This window comes from Hemiscyllium ocellatum, chromosome 31 (genome assembly GCF_020745735.1).
Source record: "Hemiscyllium ocellatum isolate sHemOce1 chromosome 31, sHemOce1.pat.X.cur, whole genome shotgun sequence".
Classification (NCBI taxonomy): domain Eukaryota; kingdom Metazoa; phylum Chordata; class Chondrichthyes; order Orectolobiformes; family Hemiscylliidae; genus Hemiscyllium; species Hemiscyllium ocellatum.
The window spans coordinates 4,954,674-4,979,602 of record NC_083431.1 but is presented as its reverse complement, the minus strand read 5'-3'; the positions used below and the strand labels follow the sequence as shown (position 1 = coordinate 4,979,602).

The following is a 24,929-nucleotide window of genomic DNA, read 5'->3' as shown; positions in this document are numbered from 1 at the left end:
ATGAATTATTACAGCAGTGATTACAATGCAGGAGTGCAAACTGGCTGTGAAGTACTCTGGGACATCCCAAGCATGCGAAATAGAGTGGAACCAATTTATCAGCCTCTATTAATCAAATGTCAAATTACTGGCATTGTCACATCTCTTTTTCAATTGAAATGGCTGATGGGGAAGGGCAATGGAATGGGCAAACCCAACCTTAATCTGCTCAGAGAACTGGGGAGGGGGAGGATTTGGATCTGTTGAAATCAGTGCCTTGAGTTTAAAAAGGCTGTAAAATAGTTTAATTGAGGTGTTTGGTATTACAAAAGCAGTCGATAGAATAAATACAATGAGAAACAATTTCCCCAGTGGGAGAATGTGGAACAAGAGTGGGGAGGGTACTTGTTCAAAATTAGAGCCAGTCCATCCACATCAGGGACGGTATATTGAGAATTACCTCGCTGTAGAAATTTAGGGACAATTCAAATATTCAAGAATTGAAATGAGTAGATTCCTGTTGGATAAGGGGTATCAAGGGAGATGGTGATGAAGCTAGCAAAACAAGTTGAGGGACAGATGATCTAACAGAATGAAAGAATTGGTTCCAGAGGCTGAATTGCCTCCTGGTCCTATCATTGGCAGGATCTCAAACAAGCGTTTTGCTGAATTTTGCTGCTCTTCATAAATCATCATGAATATTTTGTTTTGTTTTGGATATGTTAAATTTCTTGGTTAAAAAATATCACTAACTTAGGTCCTGATTATGGCATGTTTTGAGGACAGTCAGATGTCAAACTAGACAAAGGAAGTGGTTGCAGAGATGAAGCACAAAGCCACTGACCAATGCTGATGGTGATAGTTTTTGAAAACAGTTTGGAGTTTTCAGACCACAGTGAGAATGCAAAATCAAGGGGAGGTGATGAAACATCCCGAATACTGGATCCACCAACTGGTTCGAGGTATCAACCCAGAATCAATTAATCTCTCACTGCGACGCCACCCAGGCTCTGGGATATTGTGCAGTTAATTGAAAGGTAACAATAATGGACTATCCTCTTGGTAATTTCAGAAGTTACGTTTTATTAAAGGGCAAGAGGGAATCTCAAATTTGGGAAGTAAAGATCAGCAGTTTCACATTCTGTGCTGTTGGCAGTGACTACTCAGAACCCACATTCCTCAGCGCAAGCTCCTGTCACTTTCCCACAGACAGGGGGACAAGGATGGGCTTCAGACAGAACAAATACAGAGAAACTGTTCCCAATGGCAAGAGGATCAGCAATCAGACAGGCACAAATTTAAGGCGATTGGACCAGAACCACTGAGGGAAATGGGAGAATGTTGGTCACACAGAGAGTTGTTGTGTTTTAGAGTATATCACCCGAATGGGCTTTTGAAGCACATTCTGTAGTCACTCGCAAAATGTGAACATTGCTGAAAAAAAGAAGCACCTTGCTGCAGCTTTTCATTCTGCACCCTTCGGGACAAATGCAAAAATATCAGATAGGAGTACAAGTATTGGACCGTCGTGACCAGTCGGAATGTTGCATTCTTGTCTCACCTCGAGTGTCAGCGGCCTCCGTTTTACAGCAGCAATGGGAGGAAGGAGGAGCTGAGGGGGAGAGGGGAGTGTGAGGAGCTGGGTGGGGGCAGGGAGAGTGAGGAGGTGAGTGGGAGCGGGGAGAGTGAGGAGCTGAGTGGGAGAGGGAAGAGTGAGGAGCTGAGTGGGAGAGGGGAGAGTGAGGAGCTGAGTGGGAGTGGGGAGAGTGAGGAGCTGAGTGGGAGAGGGGAGAGTGAGGAGCTGAGTGGGAGGGGGGAGAGTGAGGCACTGAGTGGGAGTGGGGAGAGTGAGGCACTGAGTGAGGGCCGGGAGAGTGAGGAGCTGAGTGGGAGAGGGGAGAGTGAGGCGCTGAGTGGGTGCGGGGAGAGTGAGGAGCTGAATGGGAGGGGGGAGAGTGAGGCACTGAGTGGGAGCGGGGAGAGTGAGGCACTGAGTGAGGGCAGGGAGAGTGAGGGGCTGAGTGGGAGAGGGGAGAGTGAGGAGCTGAGTGGGAGCGGGGAGAGTGAGGAGCTGAGTGGGAGAGGGGAGAGTGAGGAGCTGAGTGGGAGTGGGGAGAATGAGGAGCTGAATGGGAGCGGGGAGAGTGAGGAGCTGAGTGGGAGAGGGGAGAGTGAGGAGCTGAGTGGGAGTGGGGAGAGTGAGGAGCTGAGTGGGAGAGGGGAGAGTGAGGCACTGAGTGGGAGCGGGGAGAGTGAGGCACTGAGTGAGGGCAGGGAGAGTGAGGAGCTGAGTGGGAGAGGGGAGAGTGAGGAGCTGAGTGGGAGCGGGGAGAGTGAGGAGCTGAGTGGGAGAGGGGAGAGTGAGGAGCTGAGTGGGAGCGGGGAGAGTGAGGAGCTGAGTGGGAGAGGGGAGAGTGAGGAGCTGAGTGGGAGTGGGGAGAGTGAGGAGCTGAATGGGAGGGGGGAGAGTGAGGCACTGAGTGAAGGCAGGGAGAGTGAGGAGCTGAGTGGGAGAGGGGAGAGTGAGGAGCTGAGTGGGTGCGGGGAGAGTGAGGAGCTGAGTGGGAGAGGGGAGAGTGAGGAGCTGAGTGGGAGTGGGAAGAGTGAGGAGGTGAGTGGGAGGGGGGAGAGTGAGGCGCTGAGTGGGAGAGGGGAGAGTGAGGAGCTGAGTGGGTGCGGGGTGGGTGAGGTGCTGAGTGGGTGCGAGGAGAGTGAGGAGCTGAATGGGAGGGGGTAGAGTGAGGCACTGAGTGGGAGCGGGGAGAGTGAGGTGCTGAGTGGGTGCGGGGAGAGTGAGGAGCTGGGTGGGAGCAGGGAGAGTGAGGAGCTGAATGGGAGAGGAGAGAGTGAGGAGCTGAGTGGGAGGGGGGAGAGTGAGGAGCTGATTGGGAGTGGGGAGACTGAGGAGCTGAGTGGGTGCAGGGAGAGTGAGGAGCTGAGTGAGGGCGGGGAGAGTGAGGAGCTGGTTTTAATGAGAGAAGTGTAGTAGATAAGGCAGATGAACTTTGGCCTTGGATTAGTACCTGGGAGTATGATATTACTGCTATTACTGATACTTGGTTGAGATAAGGGAAAAATTGGAAACTAAATATACCAGGATATATATGTTTCAGGCGGGATAGAGAGAGAGATAAAAGGGTTGGAGGAGTTACATTACTAGTCAGAGAGAATATCACAGCTATGCTGAAGGACAGCACTGTGGAGGACTTGAGCAGTGAGGCAATATGGGCAGAGCTCAGAAATTGGAAGACTGCAGTAACAATGTTGGAGCTGGACAACAGGCCTCCCAACATCAAGTGTGAGATAGAGATACAAATATGTGAACAGATTATGGAAAGATGTAGGACTAACAAGGTGGTGGTGATGGGAGATTTTAATTTTCTCAACATTGACGGGGATTCACTTAGTGTTGGAGATTCAGTTGGAGCATAACTTGTAAGGAGCATCCAGGAGGGTTTTATAGAGTAATATGTAAATAGCCCAACTCATGATGGAGCCATACTGGACCTGGTGTTGGGAAATGAGCCTGGCTAGATGGCTGAAGGTTCAGTAGGGAATTATTTTGGGAATATTGATCACAATTCCATAAGTTTTAGAATACTCGTGGACAAAGATGAGAGTGGTCCTAAGGGAAGAGTGTTAAATTGGGGGAAGGCCAACTATAGCAAAATTCGGCAGGAGCTGGGGAATGTGGATTGGGAACAGCTGTTTAAGGATAAATCCACATTTGATATGTGGAAAGCTTTTAAAGAGAGATTGATTAGAGTGAGGAACAGACATGTCCCTGTGAAAATGAGGGGTAGAAATAGCAAGATTAGGAAACTGTGATGACAGATGAAATTCTGAGACAAGTTAAGAGGAAAAAGGAACCATACAAAAGGTCTAGGTGACTGAAAACAGAAACTTTGGAAAAATATTGGGTAAGTAGGACCAATCTGAAATGAGGAATTTAAGAGGGCTAAAAGAGGTCATGAAATATCTTTAGCCTTTTATTCATATATAAGGAGCAAGAGGGTAACTAGAGGAAGGGTTGGCCCACTCAAGGACAAAGGAAGGAAATTATGTGTGAAGTCAGAGAAAATGGGTGAGATTCTTAATGAGTACTTTGCATCAATATTCACCAAGGAGAGGGACATGATGGATGCTGAGGTTAGGGACAGATCTTCCATTACTCTAGGTCAAGTCGGCATAAGGAGGGAGGAAGTGTTGAGTATTCTAAAAGGCATTAAGGCGGTCAAGTCCTCAGGCCTGAATGGAATCTATCCCAGGATACTGAGGGAAACAAGAGAGGAAACAGGTGGGGCCTTAACAGATACCTTTGCAGCATCCTTGAACAAGGGTGAGGTCCCGGAGGACTGGAGAATTGCTAATCATCGAATCCTACTGCACGGAAACAGGCCATTCAGCCCAACAAGTCCACACCAACCCTGTGAAGAGTAAACCACCAGACCCATTCCTCTACATTTACCCCTGACCAATGCACCAACACATCCCTGAACACTATGGGCCATTTAGCATGTGAGAGGAAACTTCAGCACTCAGAGGAAACCCACGCAGACACAGGGAGAATGTGCAAACTCCACACAGACATTCGCCCAAGGCTGGAATCGAACCCAGGTCCCAGTGCTAACCACTGAGCCGCCGTGCCATGTCCTTTTTTTTAAAGAAGGGTAGCAGAGATAATCCAGGTAATTATAGACCGGTGAGCCTGACGTCAGTGGTAGGGAGGCTGCTGGAGAAGATACTGAGGAATAGGATCTATTTACATCTGAAAGAAAATGAGCTTATAAGTGATAGGCAACATGGTTTTGTGCAGGGAAGGTCATGTCTTACCAATTTAATAGAATTCTTTGAGGAAGTGACAAAGTTTATTGATGTGGGAAGGGCAGTAAATGTCAGATAATGCACTTCAATAAGGTTCCCCATGATAGGCTGATGGAGAAAGTGAAGTCGCATGTGATCCAGGGTGTACTAGCGAGATGGATAGAGAACTGGCTGGGCAGCAGGAGGCAGAGTGTAGTGCAAGGGAGTTTCTCAAAATGGAGAACAGTGCCCAGTAATGTTCAACAGGGATCCATGCTGGGACCACTGTTGTTTGTGATATACAGAAATGATCTGGAGGAAAGTATCGGTGGTCTGATTAGCAAGTTTGTTGATGACACTAAGATTGGTGGAGTAGCAGACAGTGAAGGGGACTGTCAGAGAATGCAGCAGATTATAGATAGATTGGAGAGTTGGGCACAGAAATGGCAGATGGAGTTCAATCTGGGCAAACGCGAGGTGATGTATTTTGTAAGATCTAATTCAAGAGTGAACTATACAGTAAATGGAAAAGCCCTGAGGAAAATTGATGTCCAGAGAGGACATTATACCCTGAAGGTGACAATGCAGGTCAATAGAGTAGTCAAGAAGACATATGGCATGTTTTCCTTCATCAGACAGGGTATAGAGTACAAGAGTTGGCAGGTCATGTTATAGTTGTATCGGACTTGTTTCAGCTACATTAGGAATACTACGTATATTTCCGGTTGCCACATTACCAAAAGGACGTAGATGCTTCGGAGAGGGTGCAGAGGAGGTTCACCAGGATGTTGCCTGGTATGGAGGGTGCTAGCTATGAAGAGAGGTTGAATAGATCAGGATGATTTTCATTATAAAGACGGAGGTTGAGGGGGGACCTGATGGAGGTCTCCAAAATCCTGAGAGGTATAGACAGGGTGGATAGCAAGAAGCTTTTTCCCAGCATGGGGGACTCAAATACTAGGGGTCACGAGTTCAAGGTGAGAGGGAAATGGGTTAAGGGAGATATGTATGGAAAGTTCTTTACGCAGAGGGTGGTGGGTGCCTGGAATGCGTTGCCAGCAGAGATGGTAGAGGCGGGCACAATAGCGTCATTTAAGATGTATCTAGACAGATACATATATGGACAGGGAGCATAGGGATATAGATCCTTAGAAAATAGGCCACAGGCTTAGATAGAGGATCAGGATCCATGCAGGCTTGGAGTGCTGAAGGGCCTGTTCCTGTGCTGTAATGTTCTTTGTTCTTTATGATGTCTTGTGAAGGAAATCTGTGGCCTTTATTTAATCTGGCCACAATGTGACCCCAGAGTCACAGTGATATAGTTGAAATGGCTAAGCAAGCCCCTCAGTTTAAGAACAACTCGATATAAGCAACAAATGCTGCCCTTGTCAGCTATGCCCACATCTCAGGAAAAAAATATAAAAAGCTGAACTCAGATCTCATGAGCTGAGGCAATGAGTTACACTCTCTGTCCTTTTGTGCTAAAAGGTCTGTATAAACACAGTGCTAAACCAAATTCCCCTGTTCCATGACTAAATGACCAACCTCCTATTAAAATTCCCAAATGGAAAACTTCATTGAGGCACTTTATCAAGTTCAAGTTCTTTGCCAGCAGATCCAGGCTTTGTGAATGTGCTTGATTTCTGCTTTGAATTGTGAATTGATCTAATTTTACTGATGCAAGATTTGCAGAGGCTGCTGTACACTTTCCATCAATTCACACACTCACACAGCGCCTCTGCACTGATTCACACACTGCTTCATGATCCAACGAGTTTACCACTTCATCTTCTCCCAGAATCACACAGAGGCAGACAGCATGGAGTCAGACCCTGGTTCAACCACGCCGACCATGTTTCCAAACTAAACTAGTCCCACTTGCCTGCATTTGGCCCATACCCCTCCAAACCTTTCCTACTTAAGTACTTATCCAAATGTCTTTTAAATGTTACACAGCCACCATTTCCTCTGGCAGTTCATTCCACACATTAACCTCATGAGGGGTGGCCGGTGGCACAGTGGTTAGCACTGCTGCCTCACAGTGCCAGAGATCCGGGTTCAATTCCCGACTCAAGCGACTGACTGTATGGAGTTTGCACATTCTCCCCGTGTCTGCATGGGTTTGCTCCGGTTTCCTCCCACAGTCCAAAGATGTGCAGGTCAGGTGAATTGGCCATGCTAAATTGCCCATCGTGTTAGGTAAGGGGTAAATATAGGGGAATGGGTGTGTTGCGCTTCGGCCGGTCGGTGTGGACTTGTTGGGCCGAAGGGCCTGTTTCCACACTGTAGGGAATCTAATCTAACTTTCTGTGTAAAAATGTTGCCCCTTGTGTCCTTTTTCAAACTTTCTCCTCTCACCTTAAAAATATGCCCTCTTGTTTTGAATTCCTCCACTCTCAAGAAAAGAACCCTTAGTATTCACCTTTTTTATGCTCCTCATGATTTTATAAACCTCTATAAGGTCATCCGTTCTGCCCTCCAGTGAGAAAGTCCCTGCCTATTCTTATAGCTCAACCTCTCTGTTTTCTTTAACCTCTCCTTGCTACAATCCAAAGTCTCCCCCATTTTAAGAATACCTCTGCCTTCCCAATACAAAGGAAAACACATGCGGTGTGCCTCAATGACTACTGCCCAGTGGCTCTGACCTCCATTAGCAGGAGATGCTTCGACAGGTAGATCATAGCCCATACCAACTCTTACCTCCCAACCTGCCACAATTCTCTGCAAGCTGTCCACTGCGAGATAGATTGTCATAGCCATTTCCCTAGCCCTACGGTCATCCCTGGAATATCTGGAAAACAAGGGCACCTGCATCATGCTCCTGCTCATTGACTACAGCTCTGCCTTCAACACTATCATCCTTTCCAGAGTAATCTCAAAACTCCAAGACCTTGGTCTCTGCTCCACCTTTGTGTTTGGATCCTCAGACCCACAGACCGCAGTCAGTGAAGAGAGAGAACAGCACCTTCTCCACAATAATCATCAACACCAGAGCCCCACAAGAATGTGTTCTCAGCCCCTTACTGCACTCCCTGTACACTGTGTCGCCAAATTCCATATGAACACTATCTACAGGTTTGCTGACAACACCACCGTGGTATCAAACAACAATGAGTCAGAATACAGAAAGGGGATAGAGGGCTTGGTGTCATTGTGCGATGTTAACAACCTCCCTCTCAATGTTGGCAAGATAAAAGAACTGATTGTTGACTTCAGGAAGAAAGGAGGAGGACATGCCCCCATCTATACCCATGGAGCAGAGGTGGAGAGGGTGGAAGCCTCAAGTTCCTAGGAGTGATGATAACCAACACCCTGTCCTGGACCACCCAGGTAGATGCAACAGTCAAGAAGGCACAACAACACCTCTTCTTCCTCAGGTGGCTCAGGTAATTCAGCAAGTCCATACGGACCCTCACCAACTCCTGCACAAGCACCATTGAGAGCATACTGTCCAGGTGCATAACGGCCTGGTACGGTAACTGCTCTGCCCAGCACTGTAAGAAACCACAGAGGATGGTATGCAAAGCCAACATTCCACTCATGGACTCATGGATTCCAGTTACATCATCAAAGACCCCTCCCACCCCGAGAATGCTCTCCTACAACCTCTTCTGTCAGGCAAAAGATGCAAAAGCTTGAACACACACACACACACACACACACACACACACACACACACACCAACAGGTTCAAGAACAGCTTCTTCCCTGCCGTTATTAGACTGGTGAATGGACCTGTCTAATTCAAATAATGTTGATCTTGCTTTGTGCAGCTCTAACCTTGTGTCCCTTGCTCTGTCTAAGTACCCTGTGATCTGGATGTCCCTGTTTGCTATGATCTGCCTGTACTGCTCACAAAACAAAGCTTTTCCCTGTACTTCGGTACCCGTGACTGCAATAAATCAAACCAAATCATTCCTGGAAACAACCTGGTAAATCTTTTCTGAACCCTCTCCAATTTAATAATCTCCTTCCTACCACATGTTCAGAAGCTTTGTGCTGCTAGTATCTTTCTGAACTGATGTCTCCTTTAGGACTCACACAATAGGTATAGGTGAGATAGGTAGCTATTCAACCAGTAACCCACAGGTCGAAACAAAGAGACTTGAGTTCAAACTGCATAACAGCTGCTGAGAAATTAAAGTTTTCAAAAATAAATCTGGCATCATAAACTAGTGCCAGTAATGGGTTGTCATTAAGAATTCTGATTCACTAAAGCCCTTTAGGGAGGGAAATCTGCTGTCCTTATCCTGCCTGGCCTTTGGGTGACTCCTGATCCACAACAGTGTGGTTGATGCTTAACCGCCCTACAAAATGACCCAATACACCTCTCAATAATTTGACTATTTAAGAAGGTGGCTCATTACCATCACCTTTTTGGGAATATTGGGATAAGCAAATAAATGTTAGTTTCGCCAACAAGAAAGACACTATTAGGTCCCTCCTAATCATACAATCCCTACAGTCTGGAAGCAGGCCATTCGGTCCATCAAGTCCATACTGACCCTCTGAAGAGCATTCCATCCAGTCCCAACCCCATCCTTTTAAAGCTGCATTTCCCATGGTTAATCCACTTAACCTACATATCCTTGGACACCATGGGGCAATTTAGCCTGGCCAATCCACCCGAACCTGCACATCTTTGAACTGTGGGAGGAAACCAGAGCACCTGGAGGAAACCCACACAGACACAGGGTGAATGTGCAAACTCCGAGTTGGACCTCTGATGCTGTAGGGCAGCAGTGCTGTCCACATTTTCTATTATATTCACCCTCTGAAGTCCTCAAGTATGTGGTTTCACTTTCAAAGGCTGATAGATAAACAATTTTCTGTTTATTTTTCTCTCACTATTTGCTGCATTGTAATTATCTTCTTCAGGAATATTAATTTTAATCATGATCAGCAAAGGGCAAATGCATAGTGGCTGAGGATTTGAGCTGTCTCAGAATTCAGGTTCTGAAAGCCTAGCTGAAAATGTGTTGCTGGTTAAAGCACAGCAGGTTAGGTAGCATCCAAGGAATAGGAAATTCGACGTTTCAGGCATAAGCCCTTCATTAGGATGATGATCATTCCTGATGAAGGGCTTATGCCCGAAACGTCGAATTTCCTATTCCTTGGATGCTGCCTAACCTGCTGTGCTTTAACCAGCAACACATTTTCAGCTGTGATCTCCAGCATCTGCAGACCTCATTTTTTATCTGAAAGCCTAGCACAACAACATGTTATATCATCGTGACCAAACTGAAATTCTTAGTATTAAAACCCTGACAGGGCCATTGTAAGTTTACAAAGTGGGGTCCACACACTCTAGGAGGTTGAGCTTTCTAACATGAAGAGAGGACAGTTGATTTGTGACAACGCTGTTACAAGACATAGAATGATAAAGGTGCATAATACCTTGAGAATTCTAAGTTCTGTTTCTAAACTTGTTAATATATTATTTCAATTACTATTCACTTAATAAAGGGATTTAAAAGCAGCGACGAAGGCTCTGGACCCTTTGAGGGATTGACCCTCTCAACCAAGAGTCAGGTCCAGTGGCTTCCAAGGCCCCCAGGAATATTAGAACACGATGCATCGACAGAAAAGTTTAAATACTTTTCACCATGTGAATTGAAATGCAATAGTCACTGCAGAAAATAGCAATTGCATAGTTTGCATTTGGGTTAAGCCTTCAGTCTAGACCATCACCCCGAAGTACTGCATCGAGTTGTAATAAAGAAGAACTTTGATGTAAGGTTCCTGTATAAATTGACTAATATGCTGTGTTGAAAATGTGTTGCTGGAAAAGCGCAGCAGGTCAGGCAGCATCCAAGGAACAGGAGATTCGACGTTTCGGGCATAAGCCCTTCTTCAGGAATGAGGAAAGTGTGTCCAGCAGGCTAAGATAAAAGGTAGGGAGGAGGGACTTGGGGGAGGGGTGATGGAGATGTGATAGGTGGAAGGAGGTCAAGGTGAGGGTGATAGGCCGGAATGGGGTGGGGGCGGAGAGGTCAGGAAGAAGATTGCAGGTTAGGAAGGCGGTGCTGAGTTCGAGGGATTTGACTGAGACAAGGTGGGGGGAGGGGAAATGAGGAAACTGGAGAAATCTGAGTTCATCCCTTGTGGTCCGAAGGTTCCCAGGTGGAAGATGACGCGCTCTTCCTCCAACCGTCATGTTGTTATGGTCTGGCGATGGAGGAGTCCAAGGACCTGCATGTCCTTGGTGGAGTGGGAGGGAGAGTTAAAGTGTTGAGCTACAGGATGGTTGGCTGTGTTGTTGAGTATAGTATTCTCAATATAACCTGTAATGCACGTTGTGTTATGGATGTAATTGGAAATGGAATGTATCTTTTTTTACTGCACCTTTTTGTTTTATGTTTCAGTGTGTCTGAAGTGTGTCATTAGCCTCTCTCTGAACCCCCTCCTGGCTGGGTGACCCTGTGCCTCTGTTGAAATGAAGCGGTTGCAGAGTGATGATGCTGACCAGTCGGAGGTCACTGAGGAAACTGGTTTGAATCCGGACACCGATGATGTGTTCACCGAGGATGAGGAGCTTGAAAGTTCCTTTCCAGCTGCTGGCTATTCCCAAGAGCTGTCAAAGGGCCCTTCGATATCGCCATCCAACCTTTTAAAAAGGACACAGCAACGTTACCACTTCCGCGAAACTGATTCCTCAAAGGCTAAGGCACCGATGGATTCCTTTTTCCCAAAAGGCTACCAAACATCACCAAAATCGAGTACAGTGTCAGCCCAGGAGAATGTGAAGTGAGTGGGCAGCTCAATATAATTCATAGAGGCCTAGTGCACAGAAAAAAAGGCCCTTGGGCCCATTGAGGCTGTCCCAGTCAAAAACAAGCACCTGACTCTGCTAATTCGATTTGCCAACACTCAGCCCATTGCCTTGCATGCCTTGGCATCACAAGCGCATTTAAATAAATTTTCAATGTTATAATGGGCTTTCCCTCTCCCAGCCTTACAGGCAGTCAGTTCCAGGTTCCCACCACCTTAAGGGTGAAAATGGGTTTCCTCTAACTCTCCTGCCCTTACTTTAAACCTACACCCCCCCCCTCCCCCTCCCCCAGTCATTGATCCCTTCGCCAATGGGCAATGCCCTTTTCTGTCTGCCCTGTCTATTCCCTCACAATTTGGGACATCTCAGTAATGTCCCCCCTCAGTCTCCTCTGCTCCAGGGAAAACAAGACTCAGGCAGTGTCAGAAGAGCAGGACAGTCGACATTTTCAGCATGAACTCTTCATCAGGAAGTTCCTGAAGTTGACAGTGAGAACCTTTTTCCGCGTATGGAGTCAGCTGTTACTAGGGGACACAGCTTTAAATTAAGGGGGGGTTAGTATAGGACAGATGTTAGGGGTAGATTCTTTACTCAGCGGGTTGTGAGCTCATGGAATGCCCTGCCAGTAGCAGTGGTGGACTCTCCCTCTTTATGGTCATTCAAGCGGGCATTGGATAAGCTTATGGAGGTTATTGGGCTAGTGTAGGTTAGGTAGGCTTCGGTCGGTGCAACATCAAGGGCCGAAGGGCCTGTACTACGCTGTATTTTTCTATGTTCTATGTTCTAAAGGGCTTATGCCCGAAACGTCGCCTCCTGCTCCTCGGATGCTGCCTGACCTGCTGTGCTTTTCCAGCACCACACTATTTGACTTATTAATTAAAAGTCATAGCTTACAGTAACCGAGGAGAGGAAATAAACCAGCTACCTTCAGGTCTGAGATGCTTTTCACCACAAAACAAAATCAGCTCATTCCCTTCAGGGATCTAATGGTTTCTGACCCAAACATTAACAGTCCCAAACTGCCCAGCTAGCTGGCAGCCAATCACTTTGTTGTTGGTAAATCTTCGAGGGTCGTGGTGTTGATGGAGGTCGCAGGGATAGTGAGCAGCAATGCCTGGGATAGTGAGCAATAATGCCTGGGATAGTGAGCTGAAATGCCTGGGATAGTGAGCAGTAATGCCAGGGATAGTGAGCTGAAATGCCAGGGATAGTGAGCAGTAATGCCAGGGATAGTGAGCTGAAATGCCAGGGATAGTGAGCAGTAATGCCAGGGATAGTGAGCTGAAATGCCAGGGATAGTGAGCAGCATTGCCTGGGATAGTGAGCAGTAATGCCAGGGATAGTGAGCTGAAATGCCAGGGATAGTGAGCAGTAATGCCAGGGATAGTGAGCTGAAATGCCAGGGATAGTGAGCAGCATTGCCTGGGATAGTGAGCAGTAATGCCAGGGATAGTGAGCAGCAATGCCAGGGATAGTGAGCTGTAATGCCAGGGATAGTGAGCAGCATTGCCTGGGATAGTGAGCAGCATTGCCTGGGATAGTGAGCAGTAATGCCAGGGATAGTGAGCAATAATGCCAGGGATAGTGAGCAATAATGCCTGGGATAGTGAGCAGCATTGCCTGGGATAGTGAGCAGCATTGCGAGGGATAGTGAGCAGTAATGCCAGGGATAGTGAGCAGTAGTGCCAGGGATAATGAGCTGAAATGCCAGGGATAGTGAGCAGTAATGCCAGGGATAGTGAGCTGAAATGCCAGGGATAGTGAGCAGCATTGCCAGGGATAGTGAGCTGAAATGCCAGGGATAGTGAGCAGCATTGCCAGGGATAGTGAGCAGTAATGCCAGGGATAGTGAGCTGAATTGCCAGGGACAGATTGGTATTTTAATTTGGAGGGGTTGATGAACAAGAAGCCAGAGTTGGTCAGTGAGTATAACCAATTTATTTTGTCATCTGACTGATTTCTTCTGTTGCATTAAAGAGTTTTTCTTATACACAGGATGCAATCCTTAGGTTCAGCCAGAAGCAGTGAGGGAAACCTGGTCTTCAAAACCTATGAGTGGCAATGGCTGTTTAAGGCAGTGTCTGGAGGCAAGGCCAGTGAGTTAGATGGCTTATTGGAGTATCTGATCAAGAACAATGAACGCCTCACTGACTGGAAACTCAGAGGTATGGTTTCTTCCTTCTCCTCCCGATTTCTCCCTCATGGGTATCAGCTATCTGTCCAGCACCTCATCCCAGCGTAAACACCGACTAAAGAAGGCTTGAAGGGCTTCTCTGTAGTGCCTTTCAAACCTCAGAATGTCCCATATATTTCAGTCAAGGAAGTACATTTTGAACTAGTCCTTGTTGTAATTTAAGAACTGCAGCTGCCATCTGTGCACAAGATCCCATAACCTGCAATCTGATAACATCCGGATAAGTTATTCCTTACGGATGTTAGTTGTGGGATTAAATATTGGTTTCAGGACATTGCAGAGGCCCTTCTGCCCTTCTTTGAAACAGTGGACAAAGGATCTTTTTTTTTAGATTAGATTACTTACAGTGTGGAAACAGGCCCTTCGGCCCAACAAGTCCACACCGACCCGCCGAAGCGCAACCCACCCAGACCCCTACATTTACCCCTTACCTAACACTACGGGCAATTTAGCTTGGCCAATTCACCTGACCCGCACATCTTTGGACTGTGGGAGGAAACCGGAGCACCCGGAGGAAACCCACGCAGACACGGGGAGAACGTGCAAACTTCACACAGTCAGTCGCCTGAGTCGGGAATTGAACCCGGGTCTACAGGCGCTGTGAGGCAGCAGTGCTAACCACTGTGCCACCGTGCCGCCCCCGTGTTGAGGGCTCAAATTAACAACTCATCAAAGAGTGACGCCTCCAACAGTGCAGCACCCCCTCTATGTTGCACTAAGAGTTTTTTTATTTCAAAAATATATTTTGTTCACAAAAAGAGTCTTCCTTTTTATGCATTGTCATACATGCAGTTCATTTCTATATTGTAGCATGTCAAGGGAACAAACAAACATTTGATTTTGACTCTATCCGAAAGACCAGAGACCTCTCTTACACACACAATACTATATTTACCCCGATGTGAGGCACCACACTGAATCAGAGCTCTGAGAGCCACCAGTGGGGCTTGGAGAAAAGATCAGGGCTCTGCGCCGAGCCTGTTTCCGTCCTCCTCTTAGTCAGTGTGGACAAACCTTTCAGAATAACTCACTGGCAGGGATAGGAGATAATTATTCCTGTCCTTTCCACACATCTCAAGATCATATTTAACCTTCATCCTCTCATATTGCCATCCTCAGTTTGGCTTCAGCATTCAGGTATTATTGGCAGGAGTTTCTGGGAGTAATTCAGGAGACACAGGAGAGAGTCATCCTGAGGAAAAAGAAGCATGGTACAAGGAGGATGAGGCGACCGTGGCTGACTGGGGAAGTCAGGGGTAGTATAAAAGCAAAAGAGAAAGCAGATAATGTCACGAAGGGTAGTAGGAAACCAGAGGATTGGGAAGCTTACAAAGATCAACAGAGGGCAACAAAAGAGTAATTAAGGAGGGAGAAGGTTAAATATGAGGGTGAGCTCGCCAGTAATATAAAGGAAGACTGTGAGAGTTTCTTTAGATATATAAAGTGCACAAGAGAGGCAAAAGTGGATATTGGGCCACTGGAAAATGGTGCCACAGAAGTACTAATGAGGAACAAGGAAATGGACGAGGAACTTAATAATTACTTTGTGGCAATCTTCACGGTAGAAGACACAGGTAATATCCAAAAAGTTCAATACAGTGAGGGCGCAGAGCACCCATGGCGGCCATCACCAAGGAGAAGGTGCTAGAAAAACTGAATGGTCTGAAAGTGGATGAATTACCTGGACCAGATGGACTACATCCCAGAGTTCTAAGGGAGATAGCTGAATAGATAGTGGAGGCGTTAGTGGTGATCTTTCAGGAATTTCTAGAATCAGGGAGGGTCCCAGAAGACTGGAAACTCGTTAATGTGACACCCTTGTTTGTTTAAAAAGGGAGTAAGGCAAAAGACAGAAAATTATAGATTGATTAGTCTAACCTCAGTCATGGGTAAGATCCTGGAATCCATTGCGAAGGATGAGATTTCTGAATACGTGGAAGTGTATGGTAAAATAGGGCAAAGTCAGCATGGTTTCATCAAGGGGAGGTCATGCCTGACAAATCTGCTAGAAGTCTTTGAGGAAGTAACAAGCAGATTAGATGAAATGAGAGCCAATGGACACTATCTGCTTAGACTTCAAGAGGGCCTTTGACAAGGTGCCGCAGAGGAGGCTGTTGAGTAAGATAAGGGCCCATGGTGTCAGAGGCAAGGTGCTAACATGGATAGAAGCTTGGCTCTCTGGCAGAAAGCAGAGTGGGGATAAAAGGGTCCTTCTCAGGATGGCAGCTGGTGACAAGAGGTGTTCCGTAAGGTAGTGGTCATGATGTGGAGATGCCGGTGTTGGACTGGGGTGGACAAAGTTAAAAATCACACAACACCAGGTTATAGTCCAACAGGTTTATCTGGAAGCACTAGCTTTCGGAGCGCTGCTCCTTCATCAGGTGGTTTTTAACTTTGTTCCGTAAGCGTCCGTGTTGGGACCACAACTTTTCACTTTATACATTAACGATCTAGATGAAGGAACTGAGAGCATTCTGGCTCAGTGTATAGAGGATACAAAGATAGGTAGAGGGATGGGTAGCATTGAGGAGGTGGGGAGGCTGCAGAAAGATTTGGACAGGTTAGGAGAATGGGCAAAGAAGTGGCAGATAGAGTACAACATGGGAAAGTATAAGGTCACGCACTTTGGTCGGAAGGTTGGAGGCATGGACTATTTTCTGAATGGGGAGAAAAGTTAGAAATCTGAAGTACAAAAAGACTTGGGAATTGTAGTCCAGGATTCTGTCAAGGTAAATTTGCAGGTTGAGTCAGTAGTTAGGAAGGCAAAGGCAATGATGGCATTTATTTTGAGACGACTTGAATATAAAAGCAGGGGTGTACTTCCGAGTCTCTAAGGCTCTGGTCAGACCATATTTGGAGCATTGTGCACAGTTTTGGGCCCCATATCTCAGGAAGGATGTATTGGCCTTGGAGTGTGTTCAGCGGAGGCTCATGAGAATGGTTCCAGGAATGAAAAGCTTAACATATCAGGAACATCTGAGGACTCTGGGTTTATATTTGATGGAATTTAGAAGGATTTAGAATACTGAATGGCCTGGACAGTGTGGATGTTGGGAAGATGTTTCCATCAGTAGGAAAGACTAGGACCCGAGGGCACAGCGTTAGAGTAAAGGGAAGGCCTTTTACAATGGAGACAAAGAGAAACTTCTTCAGCCAGAGAGTGGTGAATCCATGGAACTCATCGCCACAGAAGGCTGTGGAAGCCAGGCCATGGAGTATATTTAAGACTGAGGTAGATAGGTTCTTGATTATCAAGGGGATAAGGGGTTACAGACAGAAGGCGGGAGAATGGGGTTGAGAACCCCATCAGCCATGATTGAACAGCAGAGCAGACTCAATGGGCTGAACGGCTTAATTTCTGCTCCTATGTCTTATAATCTTATGGTCTGTGATTATGTGATTGAGAAAAGTTGTACTAAAAGTGAAACTTTAACACTGCAAAGCTAAGAAATGAGAAGATGTGTAAAGGTCCATAAATACTACTGTTTCAAACAGAAGATACTAACTAGTCGATATGTGTCAATCCAGTTGTGGATACGAGAGTCAGAAAAGAGGTACATCATGGCAGGCAAATAGTGCTGTCCCCTGGGAATGTATTCGCCCTTAACATCTCAACATCCACCATAGCAGCCGTGGCTCAGTGGGAAGTTCTCGTGTCTCTGAGTCAGATATTTGTGGGTTCGAGCCTCACTGCTGGGAGAGTGGTGAGTTGTGAAAGAGGAATCAATGTCAGCTGGCTGTTCCCATAGGTCAGCAGGGGAAGGTGCTGAGGAAGGGAACTATCGGACATGCCATGGTAACACACACGAGAGTGTAGGGAGGGGCTGAAGCAATGTCCCCACACTCAGGGGGACTGGCACTGTACCCTTCTGGCAGTTCATTCCATATATGCACAACCCTCTGTGTGAAAAAGTTACCCCTCAAGTCCCTTTTAAATCTTTCCCCTCTCACCTTATACCCTCTAGTCTTGATGGCCTGGACTCTGCAAAGCCAACCCTGAGTCTGAGTCCCTTTCAAAGTTACATGGAACATCCAGGACAGAAACAGCCAACTGGTTCCTGACCCACATTAACCTTCTGCCAGTCAATTGACTGAACCTCACCAATATACACCACCTGGGAGTGGAACAAATGTTTACCAGAGTGATTCCTGGGGTGTCAGGACTGACATACGAGCAGGAATTGAAATGGTTAGCACGATCTTCACTGGAGTTTGAAAGAATGAGGGCAGAACTTAGAGAAATCTGTGCAATTGGAACAGGATTAGGCAAAATACATGCAGGAAGGATGTTTCTGATATCCAGAACCAAGGACCCCAGTTTAAGGTTGTGAGGGTAAACCAATCAGGATCGAGATGAGGAGAAAGGCCTTTATCCAGAGAGTGAGGAGCCTGTGGGATTCTCTCCCACAACATGTGGTTGAGGGCGAAACATTGAATGTCTCCAATAAGGAGTTAGATATAGTTCTTCCAGCTAAAGGAATCAAAGGGTATTGGGAAAATATGGGAACAAGGTACGGAGTTGGATGATCAGCCATGATTATATTGAATGGCAGAACAGACTCTCCTCTATTCCTTTCTGTCTCATGTGTTTATCCAGCTTCCTCTATTTGCCTCAGCTACTCTGTGTGGTATTGTTACTGTCCGAGCAAAGTCTTTTCGAGTTTAGGAGCAATTTTCCATCTCCTTCTTGGCCCACCCACCCCAACCAAACACTAAGAGAATTCAATGTCTTTTTGATTAAAACCCCTTTCATCATCGTGCTGAAAACCCCAACATGAAGGGGGAAGCTTCCAATTCAGAGAAGGAGACATCTCCGTGACACTTGGTCAAACCCTCCATTTTAGCCCACCTTCGCAGCCCGCACACCCCTGTGCTCTCCCACCTCCCACCCTGATTCTGGACATCTCAATGGAATCTCTAATCAACCTTTTCCAAAGGAAAACAGCCCCAGCTTCTCCAATCTATCCATGTCACTGATGCACAATCGTTTCTGCACTCTCCCTAATGCCTTCGCGTCCTTCCTGAAGCGTAGTGTCCATATTCCAGTTGGGGAGCTGAATCAGAGTTTTGAAATGTTTAACATAGCTCCCTTGTAACTGCACTCTATGCCCCATGTGTAAAACCCAGGATTTCAGTTGCTTTATTGACCACTTTCCAAAACCAACCCTGCAAATTTCAATGATTCATGCGCGTATGCCTTCAGATAGCCTTTTCCATGGCACCATAGGCTTCAGGAGCCAGGAGTAGACCCTTCCAGTTACTCTGACAGTCAATAAGATCAAGCTGAACTAACTGTGGCCTCAACCACCAGCTCCCCCAACCCACGCCCACTCAACTCCCCCCACCTTCCCCCTTAACCCTGGACTCCCTTGTCTGTCTCACGTGTTCTTCGATGGAAAACAACCTCAAGCTGTTGACCGGTGTCCCCCAGTTTCAATTTTAAATCAGGGAAGGACGAGTTCCAGCATGGAATCTAAATAGAAAGGTTTGATGGGCTGAATGACCTTTTTTTTCTGCCAGACCATGTTCCAATCTGCTGTATTATCTGTTACAGACCCAGAGACAGGGAAAACTGCTTTGCTGAAGGCACTGTTAAACCTGAACAACCACAGGAATGACACAATCCCAGTGCTGTTGGAAATCGCAGAGAAAACTGACAACCTGACCCAGTTTGTCAATGCGGCCTACAGTGACAGCTACTACAAGGGTATGGAGTCCTCACAGTGATAAGTAATGTCTCCAGAAAGCAGATGTATCTTCCCAGTGAACTGGACAGGCTGGAGCTGTAGTAAAGAGAAGCCTGAAGGCTGCCCGGATGGAAATGACCTTCAAAACCTTTGAGCAGACACTGGGATTCCCTGGTGGGGTGGGGGAAATGGTTGATGTTATTACACACATCGATTCCAGGGAGGGGCAGGGGTCGGGTGTTATTTCATGCAACAATTCATTGGGAGAGAATGTCGGTGTTAATTTTTACAAGAATCCATGTTGAGGACGAGGCAGAAATACTCACGGGGATTTCTGGAAAAGGACTTGGAGTTAATATTTACAGGGATTTTGGAATAATGGCTGGAGTTGGTGTTAATATTTACAGGGATTTCGGGATAGTGACTGGAGCTGGTGTTAATATTTACAGGGATTGTGGGATAGTGACTAAAATTGGTGTTAATATTTACAGGGATTTTGGAATAATGGCTGGAGTTGGTGTTAATATTTACAGGGATTTCGGGATAGTGACTGGAGCTGGTGTTAATATTTACAGGAATTTTGGGTTAGTGGCTGGAGGTGGGGTTAGTATTTACAGAGAATTAGTGGAGATCCTGGTGGGGTTTTGATATTTCCTGGAGCCGGTGTCTTCAGGGAACGTCAATTTTCCCCTCCACAAACACTGACAAGTTTAGAGCAACTCTTTCACTGTCTTTGTGCTGCTCCCTGTCAGCAAGTGATGAACATCACTGTTTGAAATGGGTTTGCTAATGAGAATATTTTCTAATCTGTTCAGAAATGTTATTATAGAGCTCTGGAGCAGATAGGACTTAAACCTGAGTCTCTTGGCTCAGAGACAGGAACAGTACCACTTCACCACCAGGACACAAAGATAACCTGAACAGCTCCAGAGCAAGTGATGATCTTTGCATTTCTGTTTAAGAGTTTGTTTATTTAATTTTTAAAAAAAGCTGGAATCCTTTCCTGATCTTTGGGCACTGTCAGTGCTTAGAGAGGGAGCATGCATTATGCATTGGTAAACCCAAAGCCTTTCAGGGCAGGTGGGTACCTCATAGGCTGGTCTTCATTACCTGCCCCTCTTGCCTTCCACTGTCTGGTGTCTAGGTTTGTTGTTTTTAGTAATGATCATACTGTCCCCAGTGGGCAGTATTAATTGTGTGATGTTGGGTGACTCGGTCATTCAATTTGTTTTTTTTTAAAATGAGCTGCATTCTTTCCCAGTTGGGGGTTTGGCTTCTAGACAAGTGATAAAGGTGGAGATCAGTAAACTACACATTTATAATGAAGCCCTTGTAACCCAGGTGGAAAAGACAGTAAAACTGGTAAATGAGACGCACTGGTCCAACTCATCTCCTTACTGCAAAGTGGATGACCATGTGACCAATACGTCCATTTCGGTGTAATCTTGCCTTTTTATTGCCCGTTCCTCCTCCTTTTGCTGCCGAATTCAACATCTTACTATCAGTCTGTTCAGTAAATAATTTGTCATGGATCCCACCCTAGGTCAGACAGCGCTGCACATCGCCATTGAACGCCGGTGCATGCACTTTGTGGCTCTCCTGATCCGTAATGGTGCTGATGTCCACGCCAAGGCCAACGGTATCTTCTTCAAGCAAAAAGAAGGCCAAACTGGCTTTTACTTCGGTAAGGAAGACAGAGTGAGCAATTGGGAACGTGAAACAAAGCAAAAACCAATCAAAACTCTAACGGGGAAAAATCCACACAGGCAGACACATGGTGGCTGCCAAGGAGTTTCATAAAACTGCTTAACCAGAGGGGGCCAAATCTCCAAGGGACAGAACAGAAGAAATAGAAGCAGGAGTAGGCCATTTGGCCCATCAGATCCATCCCAACATTCAATGACATCAAGACCAAATTTTCCAGGCCTTAACTTCTCTTCCATCCCAGCTCCTCATGGTCCTCAATCCCTGATAATGGCAGAGATCCACCCCCTCTTTAAATACTCTCCATGATCTAACCGTCACAACTCTCTGGGATAGAGAATTCCAGGCATTCACTATCCTCTGGGAGAAGAAATTCCTTCACATCTCAAAATGTATCTCTCGATGGAGGCTTGTTGTTTTGGGAAACTAAGCTGAGGTGAATTCAGGAGCTGAAGTCATACAGTGAAAATATTCCCTCAACAATCAAAGTCAGACTGGATCATTGCATTTAAAGGAGAACAATTATGCCAGAGGCCAGTTATCCTTTATTTACATGTGCACCATACAAGGACTCACAGCTAGTCCCTTTATTTACAAGTCCACCATACATGAACTCACAGCTAGTCCCTTTATTTACATGTGCACCATACATGGACTCACAGCTAGTCCCTTTATTTACATGTGCACCATACATGGACTCACAGCTAGTCCCTAGAGTGAGGAGATTCTCTAAGACTCCTGTTTACATCTGTCAGCCAGGGCTCCCTGATTGACCCAGGTTAACAGCCTCCATCAGGGATCTCATACACCATGAGATTCAATCTCTGGACAACCTCATTCCAATCACTACACAGGGATATTGGGAACAGCTGGGAAATGGAACAAACCGGATCACTCTAAGGGCCAGTGCAGACTCAAAGGGCTGAACGCCTTCATTTTGTGCTGCAATATTCAGAGATTAAAAGGGAGAAGATCGGTATTGTCCACTTTGAACCAAAGATCAGAATATCGTGGACACTTTCCAAAGCTGATGGTGAATCAGTTAGGAGATGAGAAGTCAGAGTAGGGATAATGGGCATCTACTTACTTGGATGTGAGTAGTGGCAGATAGTTTTAATCATCCTGCTCAGGACAGCTTTGACCCTCCTCTGGAGCAAGTGGGACTTGAACCCTGGCCTCCTGGTCCAGAGATAGGGACCCCATCACATCACCATAAAAGCTCCTGACTATTAGGAGATAGATGGAGTGAAGCTAAAGGTCAGCTCTGTGTTCTAGTTAAACTAACTTCCAGGGCTGAATCTTATACGTTCCCATCAGTGTTTTCATGGGAATATGAAAGCCATTCTCTGTCCCAGTCTCTGTCTCCTTGTCCCTGTATCCCTGCACACCCCCCCCCCCCCCCCCGCCCTTTTGACTTGAGAATTACCTGAAAAGAGCATTTATGGCACAGAAAGCGGCCCTTCAGCATATTGTATCTATGCTGGTCATCAAACACCCATCTATTCTAAACCCAATTTCCACCAGGTGGTGTGTAACCATGGCTGCTCTGGTGTTTCAAGTGTTCTGAGAAAGTGTTCTTATTCTGATGACTGCTTGACTTGCCCAATTTCCTCTCTATGGAAAGTTGGCTTTGAACAAAGATCCGTTCCCATCCCGACTTGCACTAAGTCCTGTTGCTTTTTCTGAAACTCTTGCATTCTCTCATCAAAATCAGTCAGAAGTAATGCCTCAGGTTTAGAATTCTCGTACTTGTTTTCAAATCCCTCCACAGTTTGGCCACTCCCAACGTCTGTAACCTTCTCCACTCCCAACGTCTGTAAGCTTCACCAGAGCCAATGGCTATAATCTTCTCCAGACCCAACGTCTGTAACCTTCTCCAGCCCCAATGTCTGTAACCTTCTCCACACCCAACGTCTGTAACCTACTCCAGACCCAACGTCTGTAACCTTCTCCACACCCAACGTCTGTAACCTTCTCCAGACCCAACGTCTGTAACCTTCTCCAGACCCAATGTCTGTAACCTTCTCCACACCCAACGTCTGTAACCTTCTCCAGATCCAACGCCTGTAACCTTATCCACACCCAATGTCTGTAACCTCCTCCAGACCCAATGACTGTAATCTTCTCCAGATCCAATGTCTGTAACCTTCTACTGACCCAACGTCTGTAACATTCTCCACACCCAACGTCTGTAGCCTTCTCCTGACCCAATGTCTGTAACCTACTCCAGACACAATGTCTGTAACCTTCACCAGACCCAACGTCTGTAACCTTCTCCACACCCAACGTCTGTAGCCTTCTCCTGACCCAATGTCTGTAACCTACTCCAGACACAATGTCTGTAACCTACTCCAGACCCAATGTCTGTAACTTCTCCACACCCAACGTCTGTAGCCTTCTCCAGACCCAACGTCTGTAACCATCTCCAGACCCAACGTCTGTAACCTACTCCAGACCCAACATCTGTAACCTTCTCCAGATCCAATGTCTGTAACCTACTCCAGACCCAACGTCTGTAACCTTCTCCAGACACAATGTCTGTAATCTTCTCCAGATCCAATGTCTGTAACCTTTTCCAGCCCCAACGTCTGTAATTTTCTCCAGACCCAATGTCTGTAACCTACTCCAGACCCAACGTCTGTAACCTTCTCCAGACCCAACGTCTGTAACATTCTCCATATCCAACGTCTGTAATCTTCTCCAGACCCAATGTCTGTAACCTTCTCCATATCCAACGTCTGTAACCTACTCCAGACCCAATGTCTGTAACCTACTCCAGACCCAACGTCTGTAACCTACTCCAGACCCAATGTCTGTAACCTTCTCCACACACAATGTCTGTAGCCTTCTCCAGACCCAACGTCTGTAAACTTCTCCAGACCCAACGTCTGTAACCTTCTCCAGACACAATGTCTGTAACCTTCTCCAGACCCAACGTCTGTAACCTTCACCAGACCCAACGTCTGTAACTTTCTCCAGACCCAACGACTGTAATCTTCTCCAGACACAATGTCTGTAACCTACTCCAGACCCAATGTCTGTAACCTTCTCCAGACCCAATGTCTGTAACCTCCTCCTGACCCAACGTCTGTAACCTACTCCAGACCCAATGTCTGTAACCTTCTCCACACCCAATGTCTGTAACCTACTCCAGACCCAACGTCTGTAACCTACTCCAGACACAATGTCTGTAACCTACTCCAGACCCAACGTCTGTAACCTTCTCCACACCCAATGTCTGTAACCTACTCCAGACCCAACGTCTGTAACCTACTCCAGACCCAATGTCTGTAACCTACTCCAGACCCAACGTCTGTAACCTTCTCCACACCCAATGTCTGTAACCTACTCCAGACCCAATGTCTGTAACCTTCTCCAGACCCAATGTCTGTAATCTTCTCCAGACCCAACGTCTGTAACCTACTCCAGACCCAATGTCTGTAACCTACTCCAGACCCAACGTCTGTAACCTTCTCCAGACCCAACGTCTGTAACCTACTCCAGACCCAATGTCTGTAACCTACTCCAGACCCAACGTCTGTAACCATCTCCAGACCCAACGTCTGTAACCTACTCCAGACCCAACGTCTGTAACCTACTCCAGACCCAACGTCTGTAACCTACTCCAGACCCAACATCTGTAACCTTCTCCAGACCCAACGTCTGTAATCTTCTCCAGACCCAATGTCTGCAAACTTCTCCAGATCCAATGTCTGTAACCTTCTCCACACCCAACGTCTGTAACTTTCTCCAGACCCAATGTCTGTAATCTTCTCCAGACCCAACGTCTG

General features: G+C 46.5%; 1 protein-coding gene across 1 annotated transcript in view; it reads left to right on the top strand.

The window, feature by feature from the left end:
* The first annotated feature begins 800 nt into the window (after positions 1–800).
* The window catches only part of LOC132830556 (transient receptor potential cation channel subfamily V member 1-like), a 47,206-nt gene continuing 23,077 nt past the window's right edge, over positions 801–24,929 (top strand). Inside the window, exons 1-5 of the mRNA XM_060848341.1 lie at positions 801–1,016; positions 11,147–11,528; positions 13,549–13,718; positions 19,302–19,454; positions 20,978–21,118. Of these exons, the coding sequence (XP_060704324.1) occupies positions 11,218–11,528; positions 13,549–13,718; positions 19,302–19,454; positions 20,978–21,118 (775 nt within the window). The 5' untranslated portion in view covers positions 801–1,016; positions 11,147–11,217. The remainder of the gene's footprint in view (positions 1,017–11,146; positions 11,529–13,548; positions 13,719–19,301; positions 19,455–20,977; positions 21,119–24,929) is intronic.